The 24,424-nt window shown below is 40.6% G+C and overlaps 1 protein-coding gene across 3 annotated transcripts in view; it reads right to left on the bottom strand.

Annotated features, from left to right (window-relative positions):
• Positions 1–13,471: 13,471 nt before the first annotated feature.
• The window catches only part of LOC138647384 (solute carrier family 26 member 6-like), a 22,832-nt gene continuing 11,879 nt past the window's right edge, over positions 13,472–24,424 (bottom strand). For all 3 annotated transcript variants that reach the window (XM_069736340.1, XM_069736343.1, XM_069736342.1), the window contains 11 exons: positions 22,911–23,058; positions 22,560–22,673; positions 21,781–21,858; positions 20,183–20,278; positions 19,675–19,781; positions 18,636–18,705; positions 18,214–18,306; positions 18,019–18,135; positions 16,604–16,795; positions 16,446–16,500; positions 13,472–14,846 (listed from right to left, as the gene is read on the bottom strand). In XM_069736340.1, the coding sequence (XP_069592441.1) occupies positions 14,695–14,846; positions 16,446–16,500; positions 16,604–16,795; positions 18,019–18,135; positions 18,214–18,306; positions 18,636–18,705; positions 19,675–19,781; positions 20,183–20,278; positions 21,781–21,858; positions 22,560–22,673; positions 22,911–23,058 (1,222 nt within the window). In that variant the 3' untranslated portion in view covers positions 13,472–14,694. The remainder of the gene's footprint in view (positions 14,847–16,445; positions 16,501–16,603; positions 16,796–18,018; positions 18,136–18,213; positions 18,307–18,635; positions 18,706–19,674; positions 19,782–20,182; positions 20,279–21,780; positions 21,859–22,559; positions 22,674–22,910; positions 23,059–24,424) is intronic.

Raw genomic sequence — 24,424 nt, 5'->3', positions numbered from 1 at the left:
TATCCCCCCCAAAAAATCAGGAATAGGAATCCTAGGCTCTAACATAGGATTCTGAACCACAAAATCTTGAATGTTTTGTACCCTTGCAGTGAGATTATCCATACAAGAGGACAGACCTCGAACGTCCATATCTACACCTGTATCCTGAACCACCCAGAGGTAAAGGGGAAAAGAGAGACAAAACACACTGCAAAGAAAAAAAAATGGTCTCGGAACTTCTCTTATCCCTCTATTGAGATGCATTAGTACTTTGGGCCACCTGTACTGTTATGACCTGGTGGTCAGGACAATAATGGACCTGGTGGTTAAGAGCACACGGAATGACCTGATAGTTACTGATAATATAGGACGAGTTCTGAGACGTGGGAACTCTGCTGACCGCAATCCCTAAACCTGTCACACACACTAGAAATAGCCGTGGAGCGCTCCTGACGCTCCCTAGGCGCCTCGTCACAGCCTAAGGAACTAGCTAGCCCTAAAGATAGAAAAATAAAGCCTACCTTGCCTCAGAGAAATTCCCCAAAGGAAAAGGCAGCCCCCCACATATAATGACTGTGAGTAAAGATGAAAATTACAAACACAGAGATGAAATAGATTTAGCAAAGTGAGGCCCGACTTACTGAACAGACAGAGGATAGGAAAGGTAGCTTTGCGGTCAGCACAAAAAACTACAAAAAGACCACGCAAAGGGTGCAAAAAGACCCTCCGCACCGACTCACGGTGCGGAGGCGCTCCCTCTGCGTCCCAGAGCTTCCAGCAAGCAAGGCAACAATCAAAATAGCAAGCTGGACAGAAAAATAGCAAACCAGAGAAAAACAAGCAGGAACTTAGCTTCTGCTGGGAAGACAGGTCACAAGAACGATCCAGGAGTGAACTAGACCAATACTGGAACATTGACAGGTGGCATGGAGCAAAGATCTAGGTGGAGTTAAATAGAGCAGCCAGCTAACGAATTAACCTCGTCACCTGTGGAAGGAACCTCAGAAGCCGCAGCCCCACTCACCACCACCAGAGAAAGCCTATGGACAGAACCAGCCGAAGTACCATTCATGACCACAGGAGGGAGCTTGACAACAGAATTCACAACACATAGGTAGTCACACACTGCATGTATGCACTCTCACTTCTTATACATAGGTAGTCACACACTGGATGTATGCACTCTCACTTCTTATACATAGGTAGTCACACACTGGATGTATGCACTCTCACTTCTTATACATAGGTAGTCACACACTGGATGTATGCACTCTCATTTCTTATACATTATAAGTAGTCACACACTGGATGTATGCACTCTCACTTCTTATACATAGGTAGTCACACACTGCATGTATGCACTCTCACTTCTTATACATAGGTAGTCACACACTGCATGTATGCACTCTCACTTCTTATACATAGGTAGTCACACACTGGATGTATGCACTCTCATTTCTTATACATTATAAGTAGTCACACACTGGATGTATGCACTCTCACTTCTTATACATAGGTAGTCACACACTGCATGTATGCACTCTCACTTCTTATACATAGGTAGTCACACACTGGATGTATGCACTCTCATTTCTTATACATTATAAGTAGTCACACACTGGATGAATGCACTCTCACTTCTTATACATAGGTAGTCACACACTGGATGTATGCACTCTCATTTCTTATACATAGGTAGTCACACACTGCATGTATGCACTCTCACTTCTTATACATAGGTAGTCACACACTGGATGTATGCACTCTCACTTCTTATACATAGGTAGTCACACACTGGATGTATGCACTCTCATTTCTTATACATTATAAGTAGTCACACACTGGATGAATGCACTCTCACTTCTTATACATAGGTAGTCACACACTGGATGTATGCACTCTCATTTCTTATACATTATAAGTAGTCACACACTGGATGTATGCACTCTCACTTCTTATACATAGGTAGTCACACACTGGATGTATGCACTCTCACTTCTTATACATAGGTAGTCACACACTGGATGTATGCACTCACTTCTTATACATAGGTAGTCACACACTGGATGTATGCACTCTCACTTCTTATACATAGGTAGACACACACTGTATGTATGCACTCTCACTTCTTATACATAGGTAGTCACACACTGGATGTATGCACTCTCACTTCTTATACATAGGTAGTCACACACTGGATGTATGCACTCTCATTTCTTATACATTATAAGTAGTCACACACTGGATGTATGCACTCTCACTTCTTATACATAGGTAGTCACACACTGGATGTATGCACTCTCACTTCTTATACATAGGTAGTCACACACTGGATGTATGCACTCTCACTTCTTATACATAGGTAGTCACACACTGGATGTATGCACTCTCATTTCTTATACATTATAAGTAGTCACACACTGGATGAATGCACTCTCACTTCTTATACATAGGTAGTCACACACTGGATGTATGCACTCTCATTTCTTATACATTATAAGTAGTCACACACTGGATGTATGCACTCTCACTTCTTATACATAGGTAGTCACACACTGGATGTATGCACTCTCATTTCTTATACATTATAAGTAGTCACACACTGGATGTATGCACTCTCACTTCTTATACATAGGTAGACACACACTGGATGTATGCACTGTCACTTCTTATACATAGGTAGACACACACTGGATGTATGCACTCTCACTTCTTATACATAGGTAGTCACACACTGGATGTATGCACTCTCACTTCTTATACATTATAAGTAGTCACACACTGGATGTATGCACTCTCACTTCTTATACATAGGTAGTCACACACTGGATGTATGCACTCTCACTTCTTATACATAGGTAGACACACACTGGATGTATGCACTCTCACTTCTTATACATAGGTAGTCACACACTGGATGTATGCACTCTCACTTCTTATACATAGGTAGTCACACACTGGATGTATGCACTCTCACTTCTTATACATAGGTAGTCACACACTGGATGTATGCACTCTCATTTCTTATACATTATAAGTAGTCACACACTGGATGTATGCACTCTCACTTCTTATACATAGGTAGTCACACACTGCATGTATGCACTCTCACTTCTTATACATAGGTAGTCACACACTGGATGTATGCACTCTCATTTCTTATACATTATAAGTAGTCACACACTGGATGTATGCACTCTCACTTCTTATACATAGGTAGTCACACACTGCATGCATGCACTCTCACTTCTTATACATAGGTAGTCACACACTGCATGTATGCACTCACTTCTTATACATAGGTAGTCACACACTGCATGTATGCACTCTCACTTCTTATACATAGGTAGTCACACACTGGATGTATGCACTCTCACTTCTTATACATAGGTAGTCACACACTGCATGTATGCACTCTCACTTCTTATACATAGGTAGTCACACACTGGATGTATGCACTCTCATTTCTTATACATTATAAGTAGTCACACACTGGATGTATGCACTCTCACTTCTTATACATAGGTAGTCACACACTGCATGTATGCACTCTCACTTCTTATACATAGGTAGTCACACACTGCATGTATGCACTCTCACTTCTTATACATAGGTAGTCACACACTGGATGTATGCACTCTCATTTCTTATACATTATAAGTAGTCACACACTGGATGAATGCACTCTCACTTCTTATACATAGGTAGTCACACACTGGATGTATGCACTCTCATTTCTTATACATTATAAGTAGTCACACACTGGATGTATGCACTCTCACTTCTTATACATAGGTAGTCACACACTGGATGTATGCACTCTCACTTCTTATACATAGGTAGTCACACACTGGATGTATGCTGTTGTGAATTCTGTGGCTGAATTCACTCCTGTGGTCACAAGTGGTATTGCAGCCTCTGGGCTTCCTCCCTCAAGTGTTTTGGTGAGCTCGTTGGCTGCCTTGCTATTTAACTCCACCTGAGTCTGTCTTCCTTGCTCCTTGTCTATGTTCCAGTGTTGGATCTGAGCTACTGCATCTTTCCTGTGGCCTGCTGCTCTGCTAGATAAGTGTTACTTTGTTTTTGTTTCCGTTTTTTCTGTCCAGCTGTGCTATTCTCTTTTGCTGGAAGCTCTGAGACGCAAAGGGTGCACCGCCGTGCCGTTAGTTCGGCACGGTGGGTCTTTTTGCTCCCCTTTGCGTGGTTCTGCTTTAGGGTTTTTTGTAGACTGCATAGTTCTCTTTGCTATCCTCGCTCTGTCTAGAATATCGGGCCTCACTTTGCTGAATCTATTTCATTCCTACGTTTTGTCTTTTCATCTTGCTAACAGTCATTATATGTGGGGGGCTGCCTATTCCTTTGGGGTATTTCTCTGAGGCAAGTCAGGCTTGTATTTCTATCTTCAGGCTAGTCAGCTCCTCAGGCAGTGCCGAGTTGCATAGGTAGTGTTAGGCGCAATCCACTGCTGCTTTTAGTTGTGTGAGGATAGGTTCAGGTATTGCAGTCTGCAGAGATTCCACGTCTCAGAGCTTGTTCTATTGTTTTTTGGGTTATTGCCATATCACTGTATGTGCGCTGATTACTGCACACTGTGTTGCCTGATAGCACAGCGTAACAGTACAAGGAGCCAAACCAATGATTCTCAATAGAGGGAAAAAAGAAGTCCTGACATCATTTTTTTTTTTCCTCAGCTCTGTCTTCAGTTTTTTTTCCCCTAGACATTAGAGTGCTTCAGGACACAGCTGTGGACATGGATATTCAGGCTCTGTGCTCCTCAATGGATAATCTCGTTATAAATGTACAAAAGATTCAAGATACAATTGATCAGAAATCTATGCTAGAACCAAGAATTCCTATTCCTGATTTGTTTTTTTGGTGACAGAACTAAGTTCCTGAGCTTCAAAAATAATTGTAAGCTATTTCTGGCCTTGAAACCTCATTCTTCTGGTAATCCTATTCAACAGGTTTTGATTATTATTTCTTTTTTGCGCGGCGACCCACAGGACTGGGCGTTTTCTCTTGCGCCAGGAGACCCTGCATTGAGTAATGTTGATGCGTTTTTCCAGGCGCTTGGATTGCTTTACGATGAGCCTAATTCAGTGGATCAGGCTGAGAAAAATTTGCTGGCTTTATGCCAGGGTCAGGATGATGTAGAAGTTTATTGTCAGAAATTTAGGAAGTGGTCAGTACTCACTCTGTGGAATGTATCTGCACTGGCGGCTTGGTTCAGAAAGGGTCTCTCTGAAGCTCTTAAGGATGTCATGGTGGGATTTCCTATGCCTGCTGGTTTGAATGAGTCTATGTCCTTGGCCATTCAGATCGGTCGTCGCTTGCGCGAGCGTAAATCTGTGCACCATCTGGCGGTATTGTCTGAGAGTAAACCTGAGCCTATGCAGTGCGACAGGACTATGACTAAAGTTGAACGGCAAGAACACAGACGTCTGAACAGGCTGTGTTTCTACTGTGGTGATTCCACTCATGCTATTTCTAATTGTCCTAAGCGCACTAGGCGGTTCGATAGCTCTGCCGTCATTGGTACTGTACAGTCCAAATTCCTTCTGTCCATTACCTTGATATGCTCTTTGTCATCGTATTCTGTCATGGCGTTTGTGGATTCAGGCGCTGCCCTGAATCTGATGGATTTGGATTATGCTAAACGTTGTGGATTTTTCTTGGAGCCTTTGCGGTGTCCTATTCCGTTGAGAGGAATTGATGCTACACCTTTGGCCAAGAATAAGCCTCAGTACTGGGCCCAGCTGACCATGTGCATGGCTCCTGCACATCAGGAAGTTATTCGCTTTCTGGTACTGCATAATCTGCATGATGTGGTCGTGTTGGGGTTGCCATGGCTACAAACCCATAATCCAGTATTAGATTGGAACTCTATGTCGGTAACCAGCTGGGGTTGTCAGGGAGTACATGGTGATGTTCCATTTTTGTCTATTTCGTCATCCATTCCTTCTGACATCCCAGAGTTCTTGTCTGACTTTCAGGATGTATTTGAAGATCCCAAGTCTGATGCCCTACCTCCGCATAGGAATTGTGATTGTGCTATCAATTTGATTCCTGGTAGTAAATTCCCTAAGGGTCGTTTATTTAATTTGTCCGTGCCTGAACACACCGCTATGCGCAGTTATGTGAAAGAATCCCTGGAGAAGGGACATATTCGCCCATCGTCATCACCATTTGGAGCAGGGTTCTTTTTTGTAGCCAAAAAGGATGGTTCGCTAAGACCGTGTATTGATTACCGCCTTCTTAATAAGATCACTGTTAAGTTTCAGTATCCCTTGCCATTGATTTCTGACTTGTTTGCTCGGATTAAGGGGGCTAGTTGGTTTACTAAGATTGATCTTCGTGGTGCGTATAATCTGGTGAGAATCAGGCAGGGAGATGAATGGAAAACGGCATTTAATACGCCCGAGGGTCATTTTGAGTATCTGGTGATGCCGTTCGGACTTGCCAATGCTCCATCTGTTTTTCAGTCTTTTATGCATGACATTTTCCGTGAGTATCTGGATAAATTCCTGATTGTTTACTTGGATGACATTTTGATCTTCTCTGATGATTGGGAGTCTCATGTGAAGCAAGTCAGAATGGTTTTCCATGAACTGCGTGCTAATTCCTTGTTCGTGAAGGGATCAAAGTGTCTCTTCGGTGTGCAGAAAGTTTCATTTTTGGGGTTCATCTTTTCCCCTTCTACTATCGAGATGGATCCGGTTAAGGTCCAGGCCATCCAGGATTGGACTCAGCCGACATCTCTGAAAAGTCTGCAGAAATTCCTGGGCTTTGCTAATTTTTATCGTCGCTTCATCTGTAATTTTTCTAGCATTGCCAGACCATTGACCGATTTGACCAAGAAGGGTGCTGATTTGGTTAATTGGTCTTCTGCTGCCGTGGAAGCTTTTCAGGAGTTGAAGCGTCGTTTTTGCTGTGCCCCTGTGTTGTGTCAACCAGATGTTTCTCTTCCGTTCCAGGTCGAGGTTGATGCTTCTGAGATTGGAGCAGGGGCGGTTTTGTCACAGAGAGGTTCTGGTTGCTCAGTGTTGAAACCATGTGCTTTCTTTTCCAGGAAATTTTCTGCTGCTGAGCGTAATTATGATGTGGGCAACCGAGAGTTGCTGGCCATGAAGTGGGCATTCGAGGAGTGGCATCATTGGCTTGAGGGAGCTAAGCATCGCGTGGTGGTATTGACTGATCATAAGAATCTTACTTATCTCGAGTCTGCCAAGCGCTTGAATCCTAGACAGGCCCGTTGGTCGTTATTTTTTGCTCGTTTTGATTTTGTGATTTCGTACCTTCCGGGCTCTAAAAATGTGAAGGCGGATGCTCTGTCTAGGAGTTTTGTGCCCGACTCTCCGGGGTTATCTGAGCCGGCGAGTATCCTCAAGGAAGGAGTCATTGTGTCTGCCATCTCTCCTGATTTGCGGAGAGTGTTGCAGAAATTTCAGGCTAATAAACCTGATCGTTGTCCGGCCGAGAAACTGTTCGTCCCTGATAGGTGGACTAGTAAAGTTATCTCTGAACTTCATTGTTCGGTGCTGGCTGGTCATCCAGGAATCTTTGGTACCAGAGAGTTAGTGGCTAGATCCTTCTGGTGGCCATCTCTGTCACGGGATGTGCGTGCTTTTGTGCAGTCCTGTGGGATTTGTGCTAGGGCTAAGCCCTGCTGTTCACGTGCCAGTGGGTTGCTTTTGCCCTTGCCGGTCCCGAAGAGGCCTTGGACACATATTTCGATGGATTTCATTTCTGACCTTCCCGTTTCTCAAAAGATGTCGGTCATTTGGGTGGTCTGTGATCGCTTTTCTAAAATGGTCCATCTGGTGCCCTTGGTTAAATTGCCTTCCTCCTCTGATTTGGTGCCTTTGTTCTTCCAGCATGTGGTTCGTTTGCATGGCATTCCTGAGAATATTGTTTCTGACAGAGGTTCCCAGTTTGTCTCGAGGTTCTGGCGAGCCTTTTGTGGTAGGATGGGCATTGACCTATCTTTTTCCTCGGCCTTCCATCCTCAGACTAATGGCCAGACCGAACGAACCAATCAGACCTTGGAAACATATCTGAGATGTTTTGTTTCTGCTGACCAGGATGATTGGGTGTCATTTTTGCCGTTGGCTGAGTTTGCCCTTAATAATCGGGCCAGCTCGGCTACCTTGGTCTCTCCATTTTTCTGCAATTCTGGGTTCCATCCTCGTTTCTCTTCAGGACAGGTTGAGTCTTCGGACTGTCCTGGTGTGGATTCTGTGGTGGACAGGTTGCAGCAGATCTGGACTCAGGTAGTGGACAATTTGACCTTGTCCCAGGAGAAGGCTCAGCTTTTCGCTAATCGTAGACGCCGTGTGGGTCCCCGACTTCGTGTTGGGGATCTGGTTTGGTTATCTTCTCGTCATATTCCTATGAAGGTTTCCTCTCCTAAATTTAAACCTCGTTTTATTGGTCCGTATAGGATTTCTGAGATTCTCAATCCGGTGTCTTTTCGTCTGACCCTCCCAGACTCCTTTTCCATACATAATGTATTCCATAGGTCGTTGTTGAGAAGATACGTGGCACCTATGGTTCCATCTGTGGAGCCTCTTGCCCCTGTTTTGGTGGAGGGGGAATTGGAGTATATTGTGGAGAAAATTTTGGATTCTCGTGTCTCTAGACGGAAACTCCAGTATCTGGTCAAATGGAAGGGTTATGCTCAGGAGGATAATTCCTGGGTTTTTGCCTCTGATGTCCATGCCCCAGATCTTGTTCGTGCCTTTCATGTGGCTCATCCTGGTCGGCCTGGGGGTTCTGGTGAGGGTTCAGTGACCCCTCCTCAAGGGGGGGGTACTGTTGTGAATTCTGTGGCTGAATTCACTCCTGTGGTCACAAGTGGTATTGCAGCCTCTGGGCTTCCTCCCTCAGGTGTTTTGGTGAGCTCGTTGGCTGCCTTGCTATTTAACTCCACCTGAGTCTGTCTTCCTTGCTCCTTGGCAATGTTCCAGTGTTGGATCTGAGCTACTGCATCTTTCCTGTGGCCTGCTGCTCTGCTAGATAAGTGTTACTTTGTTTTTGTTTCCGTTTTTTCTGTCCAGCTGTGCTATTCTCTTTTGCTGGAAGCTCTGAGACGCAAAGGGTGCACCGCCGTGCCGTTAGTTCGGCACGGTGGGTCTTTTTGCTCCCCTTTGCGTGGTTCTGCTTTAGGGTTTTTTGTAGACTGCATAGTTCTCTTTGCTATCCTCGCTCTGTCTAGAATATCGGGCCTCACTTTGCTGAATCTATTTCATTCCTACGTTTTGTCTTTTCATCTTGCTAACAGTCATTATATGTGGGGGGCTGCCTATTCCTTTGGGGTATTTCTCTGAGGCAAGTCAGGCTTGTATTTCTATCTTCAGGCTAGTCAGCTCCTCAGGCAGTGCCGAGTTGCATAGGTAGTGTTAGGCGCAATCCACTGCTGCTTTTAGTTGTGTGAGGATAGGTTCAGGTATTGCAGTCTGCAGAGATTCCACGTCTCAGAGCTTGTTCTATTGTTTTTTGGGTTATTGCCATATCACTGTATGTGCGCTGATTACTGCACACTGTGTTGCCTGATAGCACAGCATAACAGTATGCACTCTCACTTCTTATACATAGGTAGACACACACTGGATGTATGCACTCTCACTTCTTATACATAGGTAGTCACACACTGGATGTATGCACTCTCACTTCTTATACATAGGTAGACACACACTGGATGTATGCACTCTCACTTCTTATACATAGGTAGACACACACTGGATGTATGCACTCTCACTTCTTATACATAGGTAGTCACACACTGGATGTATGCACTCTCACTTCTTATACATAGGTAGACACACATTGGATGTATGCACTCTCACTTCTTATACATAGGTAGTCACACACTGCATGTATGCACTCTCACTTCTTATACATAGGTAGACACACACTGGATGTATGCACTCTCATTTCTTATACATTATAAGTAGTCACACACTGGATGTATGCACTCTCACTTCTTATACATAGGTAATCACACACTGGATGTATGCACTCTCATTTCTTATACATTATAAGTAGTCACACACTGGATGTATGCACTCTCACTTCTTATACATAGGTAGTCACACACTGGATGTATGCACTCTCACTTCTTATACATAGGTAGACACACACTGGATGTATGCACTCTCACTTCTTATACATAGGTAGTCACACACTGGATGTATGCACTCTCACTTCTTATACATTATAAGTAGTCACACACTGGATGTATGCACTCTCACTTCTTATACATAGGTAGACACACACTGGATGTATGCACTCTCACTTCTTATACATAGGTAGTCACACACTGGATGTATGCACTCTCACTTCTTATACATAGGTAGTCACACACTGGATGTATGCACTCTCACTTCTTATACATAGGTAGTCACACACTGGATGTATGCACTCTCACTTCTTATACATAGGTAGTCACACACTGGATGTATGCACTCTCACTTCTTATACATAGGTAGACACACACTGGATGTATGCACTCTCACTTCTTATACATAGGTAGTCACACACTGGATGTATGCACTCTCACTTCTTATACATAGGTAGTCACACACTGCATGTATGCACTCTCACTTCTTATACATAGGTAGTCACACACTGGATGTATGCACTCTCACTTCTTATACATAGGTAGACACACACTGGATGTATGCACTCTCATTTCTTATACATTATAAGTAGTCACACACTGGATGTATGCACTCTCACTTCTTATACATAGGTAGTCACACACTGGATGTATGCACTCTCACTTCTTATACATAGGTAGTCACACACTGCATGTATGCACTCTCACTTCTTATACATAGGTAGTCACACACTGGATGTATGCACTCTCACTTCTTATACATAGGTAATCACACACTGGATGTATGCACTCTCATTTCTTATACATTATAAGTAGTCACACACTGGATGTATGCACTCTCACTTCTTATACATAGGTAGTCACACACTGGATGTATGCACTCTCACTTCTTATACATAGGTAGACACACACTGGATGTATGCACTCTCACTTCTTATACATAGGTAGTCACACACTGGATGTATGCACTCTCACTTCTTATACATTATAAGTAGTCACACACTGGATGTATGCACTCTCACTTCTTATACATAGGTAGACACACACTGGATGTATGCACTCTCACTTCTTATACATAGGTAGTCACACACTGGATGTATGCACTCTCACTTCTTATACATAGGTAGTCACACACTGGATGTATGCACTCTCACTTCTTATACATAGGTAGTCACACACTGGATGTATGCACTCTCACTTCTTATACATAGGTAGTCACACACTGGATGTATGCACTCTCACTTCTTATACATAGGTAGTCACACACTGCATGTATGCACTCTCACTTCTTATACATAGGTAGTCACACACTGGATGTATGCACTCTCACTTCTTATACATAGGTAGACACACACTGCATGTATGCACTCTCACTTCTTATACATTATAAGTAGTCACACACTGGATGTATGCACTCTCACTTCTTATACATAGGTAGTCACACACTGGATGTATGCACTCTCACTTCTTATACATAGGTAGTCACACACTGGATGTATGCACTCTCACTTCTTATACATAGGTAGTCACACACTGGATGTATGCACTCTCACTTCTTATACATAGGTAGACACACACTGCATGTATGCACTCTCACTTCTTATACATAGGTAGACACACACTGCATGTATGCACTCTCACTTCTTATACATAGGTAGTCACACACTGGATGTATGCACTCTCACTTCTTATACATAGGTAGTCACACACTGGATGTATGCACTCTCACATCTTATACATAGATAGTCACACATTGGATGTATGCACTCTCACTTCTTATACATAGATAGTCACACATTAGATGTATGCACTCTCACTTCTTATACATAGATAGTCACACATTGGATGTATGCACTCTCACTTCTTATACATAGATAGTCACACATTAGATGTATGCACTCTCACTTCTTATACATAGGTAGTCACACACTGGATGTATGCACTCTCACTTCTTATACATAGGTAGACACACACTGCATGTATGCACTCTCACTTCTTATACATAGATAGTCACACATTGGATGTATGCACTCTCACTTCTTATACATAGGTAGACACACACTGCTTGTATGCACTCTCACTTCTTATACATAGATAGTCACACATTGGATGTATGCACTCTCACTTCTTATACATAGGTAGTCACACACTGGATGTATGCACTCTCATTTCTTATACATAGATAGTCACACATTGGATGTATGCACTCTCACTTCTTATACATAGATAGTCACACACTGGATGTATGCACTCTCACTTCTTATACATAGGTAGTCACACACTGGATGTATGCACTCTCACTTCTTATACATAGGTAGACACACACTGCATGTATGCACTCTCACTTCTTATACATAGGTAGTCACACACTGGATGCATAGTTACAAGGTACAGGCATGCATACACACTTGCTACATATATGCAAAGTTTTACAGTCAGGCATGTTGTACCTGTACAACAGAAAAATTTCACATGAGGACCCCCCTAGAGACCCCATGGACTATAATGCAGTAAAGCAGTTTCAGTCATGGTCTCGGTCATTACAATTAGCCTAATAAAATAGCAATACAAACGTATTGGCTTCTGTTCTGCGTTTTTCCTCTGAATGCTGACCTCTACATTTACTGACTATAGTACTTGATTACTAAACCTGGTGTTATTCCGTCGGGCGTTGCAGCCGGATCCATTCACTAGAATGAAAACTCATTACAGTTAGTCCTTGGGTTACGACGGTCTCGTGTTACGTCGTTTCGTGGTTACGACGCTTTATACGCCGCCTCATTCCGACTTACGCGGTTTTGCGTCGTAAGTCGAACTACGTGCAGCGGCGGAAGAATAGAGTCCAGTACTGTACCTTGTACCCGGTTACACGAGGAAAACGAGTCTCCTGCACGCCATAACACCCTAATTATGTAGGGTACTGTGTTAGGATAGGTGTTTGGATAGGCTAAGTGTTTGCAGTACTGTACTGTTATTATGGTACAGTACGGTATGAACGTATGGTCCGACTTACGTCGAAATTCGGTTTACTACCGCGTAAGAACGGATCAACGTCGTAAGTCGAGGACTACCTGTAATTCATTTTATAAGATGGCAATACGCCTTTAAGTAAATTTTGACTTGTTTATGGATCAATATTTACAACTTATTCTTAGCGAGACACCAATTATCATCATGACAGATGTAGGTCAGTTATTTAACGTATGTGCTTTCTTGCTTTGGTCAAAATAAGCAGGTTCAAGAAACCAAAATATTATTTTTAACCCCTTGACCAATTTTTTTTACCTAGTTTTTCTCATTGTTGCATTCCAAGAGCTACTACTTTAAGGGCATATTCACACAATCAGGGTTTGCGATGCAGATTTAGTCCCACAAATCTGAGATTTACAGTACAAGGCAAGTGATTTATTATTATTATTTTTTTTTTTAATCTGCACAAAAACGATAAACCGCTTCTAGTTTTTACGCAATAAGGATTTGCGGTACATATTTACTGTCAAAGGTATAAAATAATTGAATACAATGTACAACAGTACAGCTATAAAATACATTGGAATTATACATCAAATGTTACAGAATATTTCCAGTTCTCCAAAATAACCTCAAGATAAGGTGAAGACAAGATACTGATAAAAATACAACAATATACTACATATACATATATATGGAGGCTCTATTTCCAAAACACTGGCACAATCCGTAGGCTTGTCGTGCGATAGTAATTTAATAAGTCACTTGAAATACAATGCATTACTACTATCAATAACAAATATCTTGTTGATATATTATCAGGCTTTCCTCTTTTCCTAGTTGGTTTATTTTTAGATTAGAAAATCGATTTGATGTACATTAAATCCATGTAAATTTTTAGGGATTGTGCTGGACCCATAGAATTTGAACAATTTGCAATTGAAATGGAAGAAATTACCAAAAAATATCAATTTTTACACAATATAATAGCTTGCATCAGCCAAAGATGGCTCACACGACCTCGCAGCTATCACATCACATGGGGTAGCAACACCAATCAGGAGGGACTATCATAGCCTAAATAAAAGCAAAAGGAGGGAATGCAGAAGTCATTTTGCAATGCATCTGGTTACGGAGAGGACGTCACAGCTTAGCTATTGAGAAAGGAGGGGAAAACCATAAAACACTGAACAATTTCTACAGTGAAAAACAGTTACCATCTACTTACCCATAGCCATATAAGTTAGTCATTTTGATATTACTAAGGTTGTGTTTGTGTTAAAGCGAATGACAGGGGTTGGATACAGTCCTAGGAGACCTCCGAGTGTTTCATATGTATTTTCAGGGCATTTGAAGTATTTGTGATTCACCACACATTAAATAAAAAAAAAAAACTGGTGAATTTGAATTTCAAAAGATTTATTCATCTCTAGCTTTTTTTTTTCAATGCACAAATTGTGACCTAACTTGTGACCATTCAGAACAATATCAATCTCAATATATCTCATTGACCAGTTTGTTTTTCCTGAGCACTTTAAACGGGTCCTCTACAGAATAAATGGTACAATGCTCCTATATATATATATAACTTGTTCTTAGTACTTTGGTGACTGCGTAGTATAATCCCACTAAATGGCAGTGATTTCTGATAGTGAGCTGGACTCGCTGTTTTGTCCATTGGAAACGTAGGACACGGCGTCGTGGATTGAAGCGAAAATTGAGGCCTGCGTGATGTTTTCATTGAAGAAATTGCTGTTCTCGAGTTGGCGTAGCACAGAGACTGCGAAAGAAAGAGCAGATCTTATGTCAGCGGCCCTAAATTAGATGTGTAATTTTACCGTCGATCATCGCAATTGCCTTATTGTGCTTTTTATGGCTTGGTTAAAATTTTCCATAAAAAGGGAAACTGTCAGCGGAAAACGTTCCATTGTATAAACTGAATTAGTCCGGGGATCAGCAAATGGTCTGTTTGAGTTTCTACTTGGCAACACAAAAGAAATATACCTTGGTACCGTGTTAGCCAGTAGATAGAAAAATATTTAGAATTGAGAGTCCTCAGTGGTTGATACCTTTTAATGGCTAACTGAAAAGATGTTAATAAATTGCAAGCTTTCGAGACTACACAGGTCTCTTCATCAAGATAATGATGAAGAGACCTGTGTAGTCTCGAAAGCTTGCAATTTATTAACATCTTTTCAGGTAGCCATTAAAAGGTATCAACCACTGAGGACTCTCAATTCTAAATATTTTTCTACTTGGCAACATGGAGATTCTGACGGTGTTGTGGATATGTGAACCCCGTTGGCCCAGGTGAATAACCGAGTGGCATTATCAAGGTGAGCTGACGCATCTCCATGATTGCACCCATAACTGTAAATTTAATACGACATCTGCAAAACGGCAGCATTCAAAGTGACCTTTCCTGTTGACATATTCGTTGTAAGTGTTGGCTAAAAAGCTTACCTGGCGCATTAGGAGTCACAGGTCATGAAAGGCTCAAACTAGTGTGCATGTGTTCCCAATGGGAAGAGAAAGCAGCTGCCAGATTCCTATGGCGGTGGTTTATCTTCAGTGAAAAATAATGGATCAGACATGTTGACATCTAACATGTCCAATCCTTTATTTTTCAAATTTCCCATTGAGGGAGAGTCTGGCCAGCCCAATATACACTAATGTCAGTTCCACTGAAACCAGGGGCTTCTGGAAATGTTTTCAAAGGTGTATGTCCATCATTAAAGTGAGTCTATAGGAGGGACTTATATGAAAAGACCCTTCCTGGTGACTTGTGCCCACCTTTTGCGCATACAAGAATTTCTGATGAGTTATGTAGGGTACTCTTTCCTATTCCCCCTTATACCACCTTTAGGGTAACAAAATAAGAAATGGAGTAACCCACGACTTTCAAGATCAGACTACACCGGGTTTGTTTGTCGTCTGTAGCCACAGAGACATATAAACCAGCATAAGAGCAGCCTACAAAAATGATAGATGATTTTCCTATATTGTTTATATAAACCAATGGAAACAATAAAAAGCATTGGATAAGTATAGATCTCTCTTACCACCATTTTATAATCTGCTTCCCGAATCAATGTTACGTACTCTTTAGCAAATAAAAAATAACCCTCTGCCATACAGATTTCCGCTTTCTTGACAAATCTAAATTAAAAGTCCTAAACAACATGTCGGCGGATTCAGAATTAAAATGTTTCAGAAAAAAAAAACACCTTTTAATTACCGTAATTGTAGTCTCTGACCATAAATTCGGATTCACTAACATTTTTATAAATGTGGTTAAAAATCACCTTTAATGAAATGAAGGCTTTAAAAAAATAAAAATTTGCTTTCATTAATATTTTCTAATTTTATCACAACTTACCAGGACAGTTTACAATATATACTTCAACTTCAATTTCCCGAAATTCATTGAAAACCTAAAAATGACAAATAAGAGAAAATGAGAAAATTCAATTAGGCCCAATATTTGAAAATAAAAAAAAAAGAAATGTGACGTCTACAAAGAAAGGTTTCACTTACATTTGTCAACATTTTCGTTCCAACTGTGTCAATAAAACTGACAGCTGAAAAGTCCAATATGAGGGAATGAAAATCAAGTTTCTCCAGCCCTAAAGATCGGAGGGTGACCGGACTCTGGGGGATGGACTCACTCAGGGTCATCAAGCTTCCAATCACCCCGTCTCTAGTTGTCAGGAATTCCAATCCGCTTCCCTGGACGGAAAATAAATATTTCAATATGAGACAAAGAACTAAAATTTGCCCTTTGGACCAGAATAAAAAAATTAGTGGCCTCTTAAAAATTCGTAAACTATCTGACAGAATATCAGGTCTTATTTTTCATATCAACCAATCACAGTGCAGCTTATATTTTTCCTCAATAGTTTAACCCTTTAAGGATGCAATTTCAGGTTTTTGACTTTTTTTTTTTTCTTTTCCCCTCCAAGGGCCATAACCTTTTAATCCGTCCCTGGACATACTCATGTGACAGCTTATTTTTTGCTTCGTTTTTTTTTTGGGGGGTGGGGTGGCGTTGTTTTTGCACCGTTCACTGTGCTGTAAAAAATGACCTAGTGGCATGATGAGTGTATTTTGTTTTTTTAATGTAATTTTAGTTGCTTAAATAATTTCTGAACTTTGTAAAATACAATAATTTGGTTTGTGTTGCATTTTTCCGTGTTCCTTCATTTTATTATATTTTATGGAACTGCGTGAACATTTTTCTTTGGCCTGGTGAGGTGTAGATTTCATTGATACCATTTTGGAGTACATATATGGTTCGTTTTTATAGCTCTAGATTGCTATTTTGGATGGGAGTGGGAGGCCGAGAGACAAAACAAAAAAACACAATTCTGGAGTTTCGATTTTTTTTATTATTTTTTTTATTTTAATTTTACTTATGGGGTTTCCTCTAAGGGTTATATTATTTTATATTTTGATTGTATTTTATGGACATGTCAATATCTGGTTTTTATTTATTTTTTTTTAATAAGGGAAATGGGTATTGGCAAGTCAAACCTCTTTTTATTTTTTTCATTTAAAAAAAATAAATTCTATTTTTGTTTAATTTTAATTTCCTTAGGGGACTTGAAAGTGTGATCTTTTGATTACATTTTAACATCCTGCAATAATTTAGCAATGCAGTATATAATAAAAATCATTGTCTTCTTTCGCCTCACGGGGGTTGATCTGGGGGCTGTTGGAGGCAGATGTTGCCAGTATAACACAGCCGGCACCTGCCCTGTGTAGAGCAGGTTCAAGCTCAGGAGAATGCTCCATACACCCAGTCCTTGATGATTATATAAAATATATGGAGCAGGAAAAGATTAGGAAAGTAAAGCTCAGCTTCAATTAGTTGCTATGGGCAAGGACAGTTTTTCTGTAAGTTTTTATTAGTAAGGCCCAAATTTTCCCGGGACGCCCATGTCACCACTCACCTTTTGTGTTTTCGCTAGGATGATTTTGGCCAGGTTGATGACTTTCTGTAGGCCCTTCCTTCGCTTCTGAATGGCTTTCTTCTTCTTCTCTATCAGTTTGTCCACATTCACCCCCATCTACAACAGTTTTTCATAGAGCTCAAGCATAGAAATGATTTGAGAATCATATAGTGCCCCTTGCGCTTTTAGTCTTACCTTCACCTTCAAGGATTTTGCAAACAATTCGGCATTGGCAAAGTAAATGGGTGAACATGATTGGAAAATTTTCACACCAGGGATCTCTTTGGCCTAGGAAAAATAAAAAATAAAAAGCACCAAACAATATATATATATATATATATATATATATATATATATATATTGTGTATGTGTATATATATATATATGTATATATATATATATATATATATATATATATATATATATATATATATATATATATACATATAGATACTATACAGTAGAGTGAGAGTGTGTTGATATTATAGAGGGTGGGTGCTGAGTGCAAATACTATGGGGTCCTAGCAGTCCTGTGACACTGTCCTGAATCCCACTTTCAGCCACCACTATTAAGAACTAATTGAATACAGGTCCATTTTGGATTCTGTTCCATTTACCAAAGTATTGTCTTCTGCATCTCTGTAGATGTCAGAATCAGCAACTTGTCCAAGAACGGAGTAATGAGTCCTGTGACAGCAAAACAGAAACGGTATAGACAATATTATTGAGCATATTTAACGTAATATTACAAGCCAAGGTAGTTACTTGAATCTGCAACTAGGGGGCGCTCACTGTATTGTGTTACTATGTAACCCAGTACTATGGCATTGCAGTATATAGAACACAAATGACTGCAGGTTCAAGTCCTGTAAGAATACATTTAAAAGTAATTATGAAAAAAGTTTTAATAATATTAAGAAATAAATAACTACTCCCTCCTTTTTTTCCCCATCTGAAAATTAGGAAATTACAAAATAAGCATATTTGGTATCCCCTCATCCAGTGTCCTATCTATTAAAATCTAAAGTCAACCCGTGACTGTCAGGGCATGCTGGAAGTTATAGTTTCCCAACAGCTGGGGTGCGGCAGGTTGTTGACCCCTGGCTTAGTACATTTCGAGTTATAGTTCCCTGTATTTTCTGTGTTAACCATGCACCGGGGTGCTTTACCTAAAGTGTAATTTCATATTTACAATGAAGCCATTTTCCCACGTACAAAAATGTTCTTCTTTTCTTCCACCGCAGTTTATAAGAATCACACTAAAATACTTAAAAACAACCTGTTCCAATTGTTGCATTTGTGCTGCGTTTTTTTTTTTTTTTTTTTTTCCGGTTTTTCCCTTTTTATGTATTTTTGGTGCATTTTAGAAGCAGCTTTCTTTATGCCTTTTTAAGGCAGAAACTCTGGGATTCTGAACCTAAAAATGCAACAACATTTTTTTGCATTTGTTATTTAGGCTTCCCACAGATCCAATGCATTGGGGGAAAATGCACAAAAATTCCTACATATTTAAAAGGATCTTAAATGCACAGTGGAGTTGAGTGTTCATGAAATCACATCCACATTGTATTATTAAACGCAGCAGATTTTATGCACAAAAAAATGCAGCTTTTGTGCTACGCGGCCTCATAGCTCATGTTCAATTATATAACTCACAACTGAGTACGGAACGTGACCGTGAACAATCCAAATACGACAGAGACGGCCAGTCCGATGTCCAGGTTCAGGCAGATGGTGGACAGGAAGGTTACAAGCCAGATAAGCTGGAACAGAAGAAGTCATTCGTTTGCATTACGGTAATATATCGTGGCGGTGCACATATCAATGGGATTCCCGAAACTCGCAGATCGCAATGACAGGCGAAATGCTATGTTCTTGGCAGCGCTCAGTACTAATATTTAGCCGCATGTGCCTCACTCTGGCAGCGTTTTCATTATTTTTCCAGTTAGCGTGAAAGCAGTTAACTCTTTCACAATGAATGTATGACATTGAATAGAACTTCAGAGATACGGTGAAAACTGACACACCGATCTTGCTCTAGCAGAGTATGAGGGAATGTATAGATAGCAAGGAAGCAGAAATCAATATTAATGATCGCCATGTTGTAAAGAACTATATCAACGTTATCGCATAGCAGCTGGAGCTGTGTGATCACTTTACTTACCAGATCGTACCTGTTGGTCCGCCATAGCTGGGGTATATCCATAAACTGCTTGTACATGCCTTTCAGGTTGGCAATCACGATGGTGGACAGTATTGCCTTAAGAAACAATAATGAGGCGGGCTGATTAGTTATATCACATTGTTGAGTGAATGATATAAACACGGACACTATATAATATGGAGAAAAGTATCTTAATGATTGAATTCCAGTTTTTCATTCAGTCCCATTACCCCCGGAGTATAATATCCAGCCCCTCGCCATGCTGTCTGATACCAGCGCAGTCCTGTTAGGCTATATGCCCACGATCAGCAGTAGCAGCGTTTTGGACACAGAGTATTTTTCGCTGCCTCCAAAGCGTATTCTAATCACGCATGTTCTTGGTGAAGTATGCGGATTTAACGCATCTAATGAATGGCTATGGGGGAAACTAGGCAGCGAACACTAGCGTCTCCGCTGCCGAAATTAACATGCTGCGGCTCGTAAACCCGCACCCTGTGTGAGTATACGCAGCGGTAAATGAATGCACAGTGGGCACGGGATTTCTATAAATGCCATCCACTGTGCTTGTAATTGTACAATGCAGTGTTTTAGACACAGCCCAAATACGCTGCGCCCAAGACACTGCTGTTCCTGATTGTGAGTATGTAGCCTAATAGGAGTCACAGGTGTAAAAAGTGTAAGGAACCTCAGTAACTCAATGACAAAGTGGAGACCATGTAAAAATAAATTGGCCTCACACCTAAATAATTGATTTTCAGATTTCTCCTTCGGTCCTATGTCCTCGATGTGTCACCGAGTGCTGAGGAGAAGAGAGCAGAAAAGTCACCACCTTTCTCCTGACTCCATAAGTGCAGAGTCCAGACCTCCTCTGGTATTAACATCAGCACAACCGCTGCGCCCCCAACGGGAGCTTCATGGCCGAGCAGCTGCAGGCAGCCGTACATCACCAAGCACAATGTCGAGCGTCGGCTGGAGTGGTGTAAAGCCGCCACCACTGGACTGTGAACGAGACATCTTCTGTGCAGTGACAGATGGCACGTCTCCATTTGGCATCTGATGGATGAGTCTTGGTTTGGTGAATGGCAGGAGAACGTTGCCCCCTGACTGCATTGCGCCAAGTGTACAGGTGTCAGAGGAAGATAATGCTATGGGCTTGTTAATGCTATGGGCTTGTTATAAGGGGTCAGCCTTGGGCCCTTCTTTCCAGTGGAGGCAGATCTTAATGCTTCAGCGCAAGACATTGTGGACAACAGTAGCTTCCAGCCTGTGGGAACAGTTTGTGCAATGCCCTTTTCTGTCCCCCATGACTGTCCATACATACAGACTTGGTTGGGGGAGTTTGGTGGAATAACATAACCAGCCACGCAGAGCCTGGACATAAGCCCCATTCCACACCTATAATGAAGATGGTGACCCCACCTCGCCCCAGCATCAGTGTCTGACCTCCCAAATGCTCTTTTAGAGTACGGAGCAAACATTCTCATAGACAGTTCCAAAATCTTTCAAAAGTCCTTCCAGAGATTTATGGGGCATTACCTGACCACACCGCTATCTTACACCACCATATACAAGATCCTAGTCAAGTTGAGAATTCTTACCTGTGGCAGGCATGTAAATAGTTCGCCCGCCTTGAGAATGATCACCAAGATAATGATTGACGATACGGATCCTGCAATCTGGATAAGAGGACAAATAGCTTAGAATGAGGAAATTGCAATATATTGATTATCTGATCATGTCCTGGCTGGACCTATTAGAGGATATAAGAGCATCCGCCTGTAGCCAGCCCTGTACTTGGTGAACAAGATATGATCAGCTCTGGGATGTGACCAACACATTCAATGACCGCAAGCAGAAATCTAGAATTCAGTGTGAAATTGAAAAACAAAGGGGAGAAACGGCTTTACACCAAAGGTCACAAATTATGGCCCAAATTAATTTTTTTTACACTTCTAGACACGTTTTAAAAAAACTGACAAGAAAAGTCGGTGAACTCCCTACAGGAGGACCGTCGCCTTTCACGGACTAACAGCTATCATTAACCAAAACTGACCCAAACTATAGTACAAATCTATATAGCAGGTGTAACTTTCAACTTTTGCCGCAACTACAGCAAAAGATGCTCCCAAATAAATAAGAGGCATTGCCCTTAAATTAAAATGTGGTCAAAAGTTTCGTTAATTTTAAGCAAATAGTATGTACGGTATGTCATCCTATTCTGTATGTTGTCATGATCCCCAATTCTCCTGTGAATGCCACATCCCTGTGGGAGAACAAACTTACATAGTTCCTCTAGGGCCCGGGGCCCCATTGTGGCTGCATCTGCCGCCTCTATGGTACTTTTGACTAGGTCCTGTTTTTTTTTTTTTATCATTACCTGTGTGTTTCCTCCAGTACTCTCCTGCACAAGGCTTCTGGACATGGAAGACGTGACAGCGAAACAATGAAAGAAACTGCCAGTGATATTACTTAGTCCGAGGGCAATCAGTTCCTTAGAGGTGAAATGACATATACAGCTTGTGTTACGATCAGATCATGGATGCTGTTTTTTTATAATTTGTATTGTTTTGTTTGACACTCCTGTCTACATGTTGGAAGGCAGCTAGCTACCCGTCGTTCTTAGCTCACTCGCAAGTGTGGTGATGTTTGCGGAAAATACAATCTGAACAATTTATCATATCTATAATATAAGGCTAAACTTGTAAATATGTATATAAAAAATACTTACCTGGTTACTATCTACCTTGTAACCATGCTTCATTGCAAACATTTTAGCCAGAGATATAGACATAGCATATGCGACCACAGCAATGGCAAAAGCATTCCCAGCAATACTTGCAAAAAAATCAGCATTGGGGACTGTTGGTGCAACTAACCTGTAAAAGATAAACATGTAATAGCACCTACTAGACAAATAATAAAAACTACTATAATACTGCCCTTATGTACAAGAATATAACTACTATAATGCTGGTACTATATACAAGAATATATCTACTATCATACTGCTCCTATGTACAAGAATATAACTACTATAATACTACCCCTATGTACAAGAATATAACTACTATCATACTGTTGCTATATACAAGAATATAACTAGTATAATACTGCCCCCTATGTACAAGAATATAACTACTATAATACTGCCCACTATGTACAAGACTATAACTACTATAATACTGCCCCTATGTACAAGAATATAACTACTATCATACTGTTGCTATATACAAGAATATAACTAGTATAATACTGCCCACTATGTACAAGACTATAACTACTATAATACTGCCCCTATGTACAGGAATATAACTACTATAATACTGCTCCTATGTACAAGAATATAACTACTATAATACTACCCCATGTACAAGAATATAACTACTATCATACTGTTGCTATGTACAAGAATATAACTAGTATAATACTGCTGCTATGAATAAGAATATAACTACTATAATACTGCCCCCATGTACAAGAATATAACTACTATAATACTGCTGCTATGTACAAGAATATAACTACTATAATACTGCCCCTATGTACAAGAATATAACTACTATCATACTGTTGCTATGTACAAGAATATAACTAGTATAATACTGCTGCTATGAATAAGAATATAACTACTATAATACTGCCCCCATGTACAAGAATATAACTACTATAATACTGCTGCTATGTACAAGAATATAACTACTATAATACTGCCCCTATGTACAAGAATATAACTACTATAATACTGCTCCTATGTACAAGAATATAACTGCTATAATACTGCCCCTATGTACAAGAATATAACTACTATAATACTGCTCCTATGTACAAGAATATAACTGCTATAATACTGCCCCTATGTACAAGAATATAACTACTATAATACTGCTCCTATGTACAAGAATATAACTACTATAATACTGCCCCTATGTACAAGAATATAACTACTATAATACTGCTCCTATGTACAAGAATATAACTACTATAATACTGCCCCTATGTACAAGAATATAACTACTATAATACTGCTGCTATGTACAAGAATATAACTACTATAATACTGCCCCTATGTACAAGAATATAACTACTATAATACTGCTCCTATGTACAAGAATATAACTACTATAATACTGCCCCTATGTACAAGAATATAACTACTATAATACTGCCCCTATGTACAAGAATATAACTACTATAATACTGCCTCCTATGTACAAGAATATAACTACTATAATACTGCCCCTA

The sequence above is a fragment of the Ranitomeya imitator genome, chromosome 8 (assembly GCF_032444005.1).
Source record: "Ranitomeya imitator isolate aRanImi1 chromosome 8, aRanImi1.pri, whole genome shotgun sequence".
NCBI lineage: Eukaryota > Metazoa > Chordata > Amphibia > Anura > Dendrobatidae > Ranitomeya > Ranitomeya imitator.
This window is presented reverse-complemented; position numbering and strand designations above follow the sequence as displayed.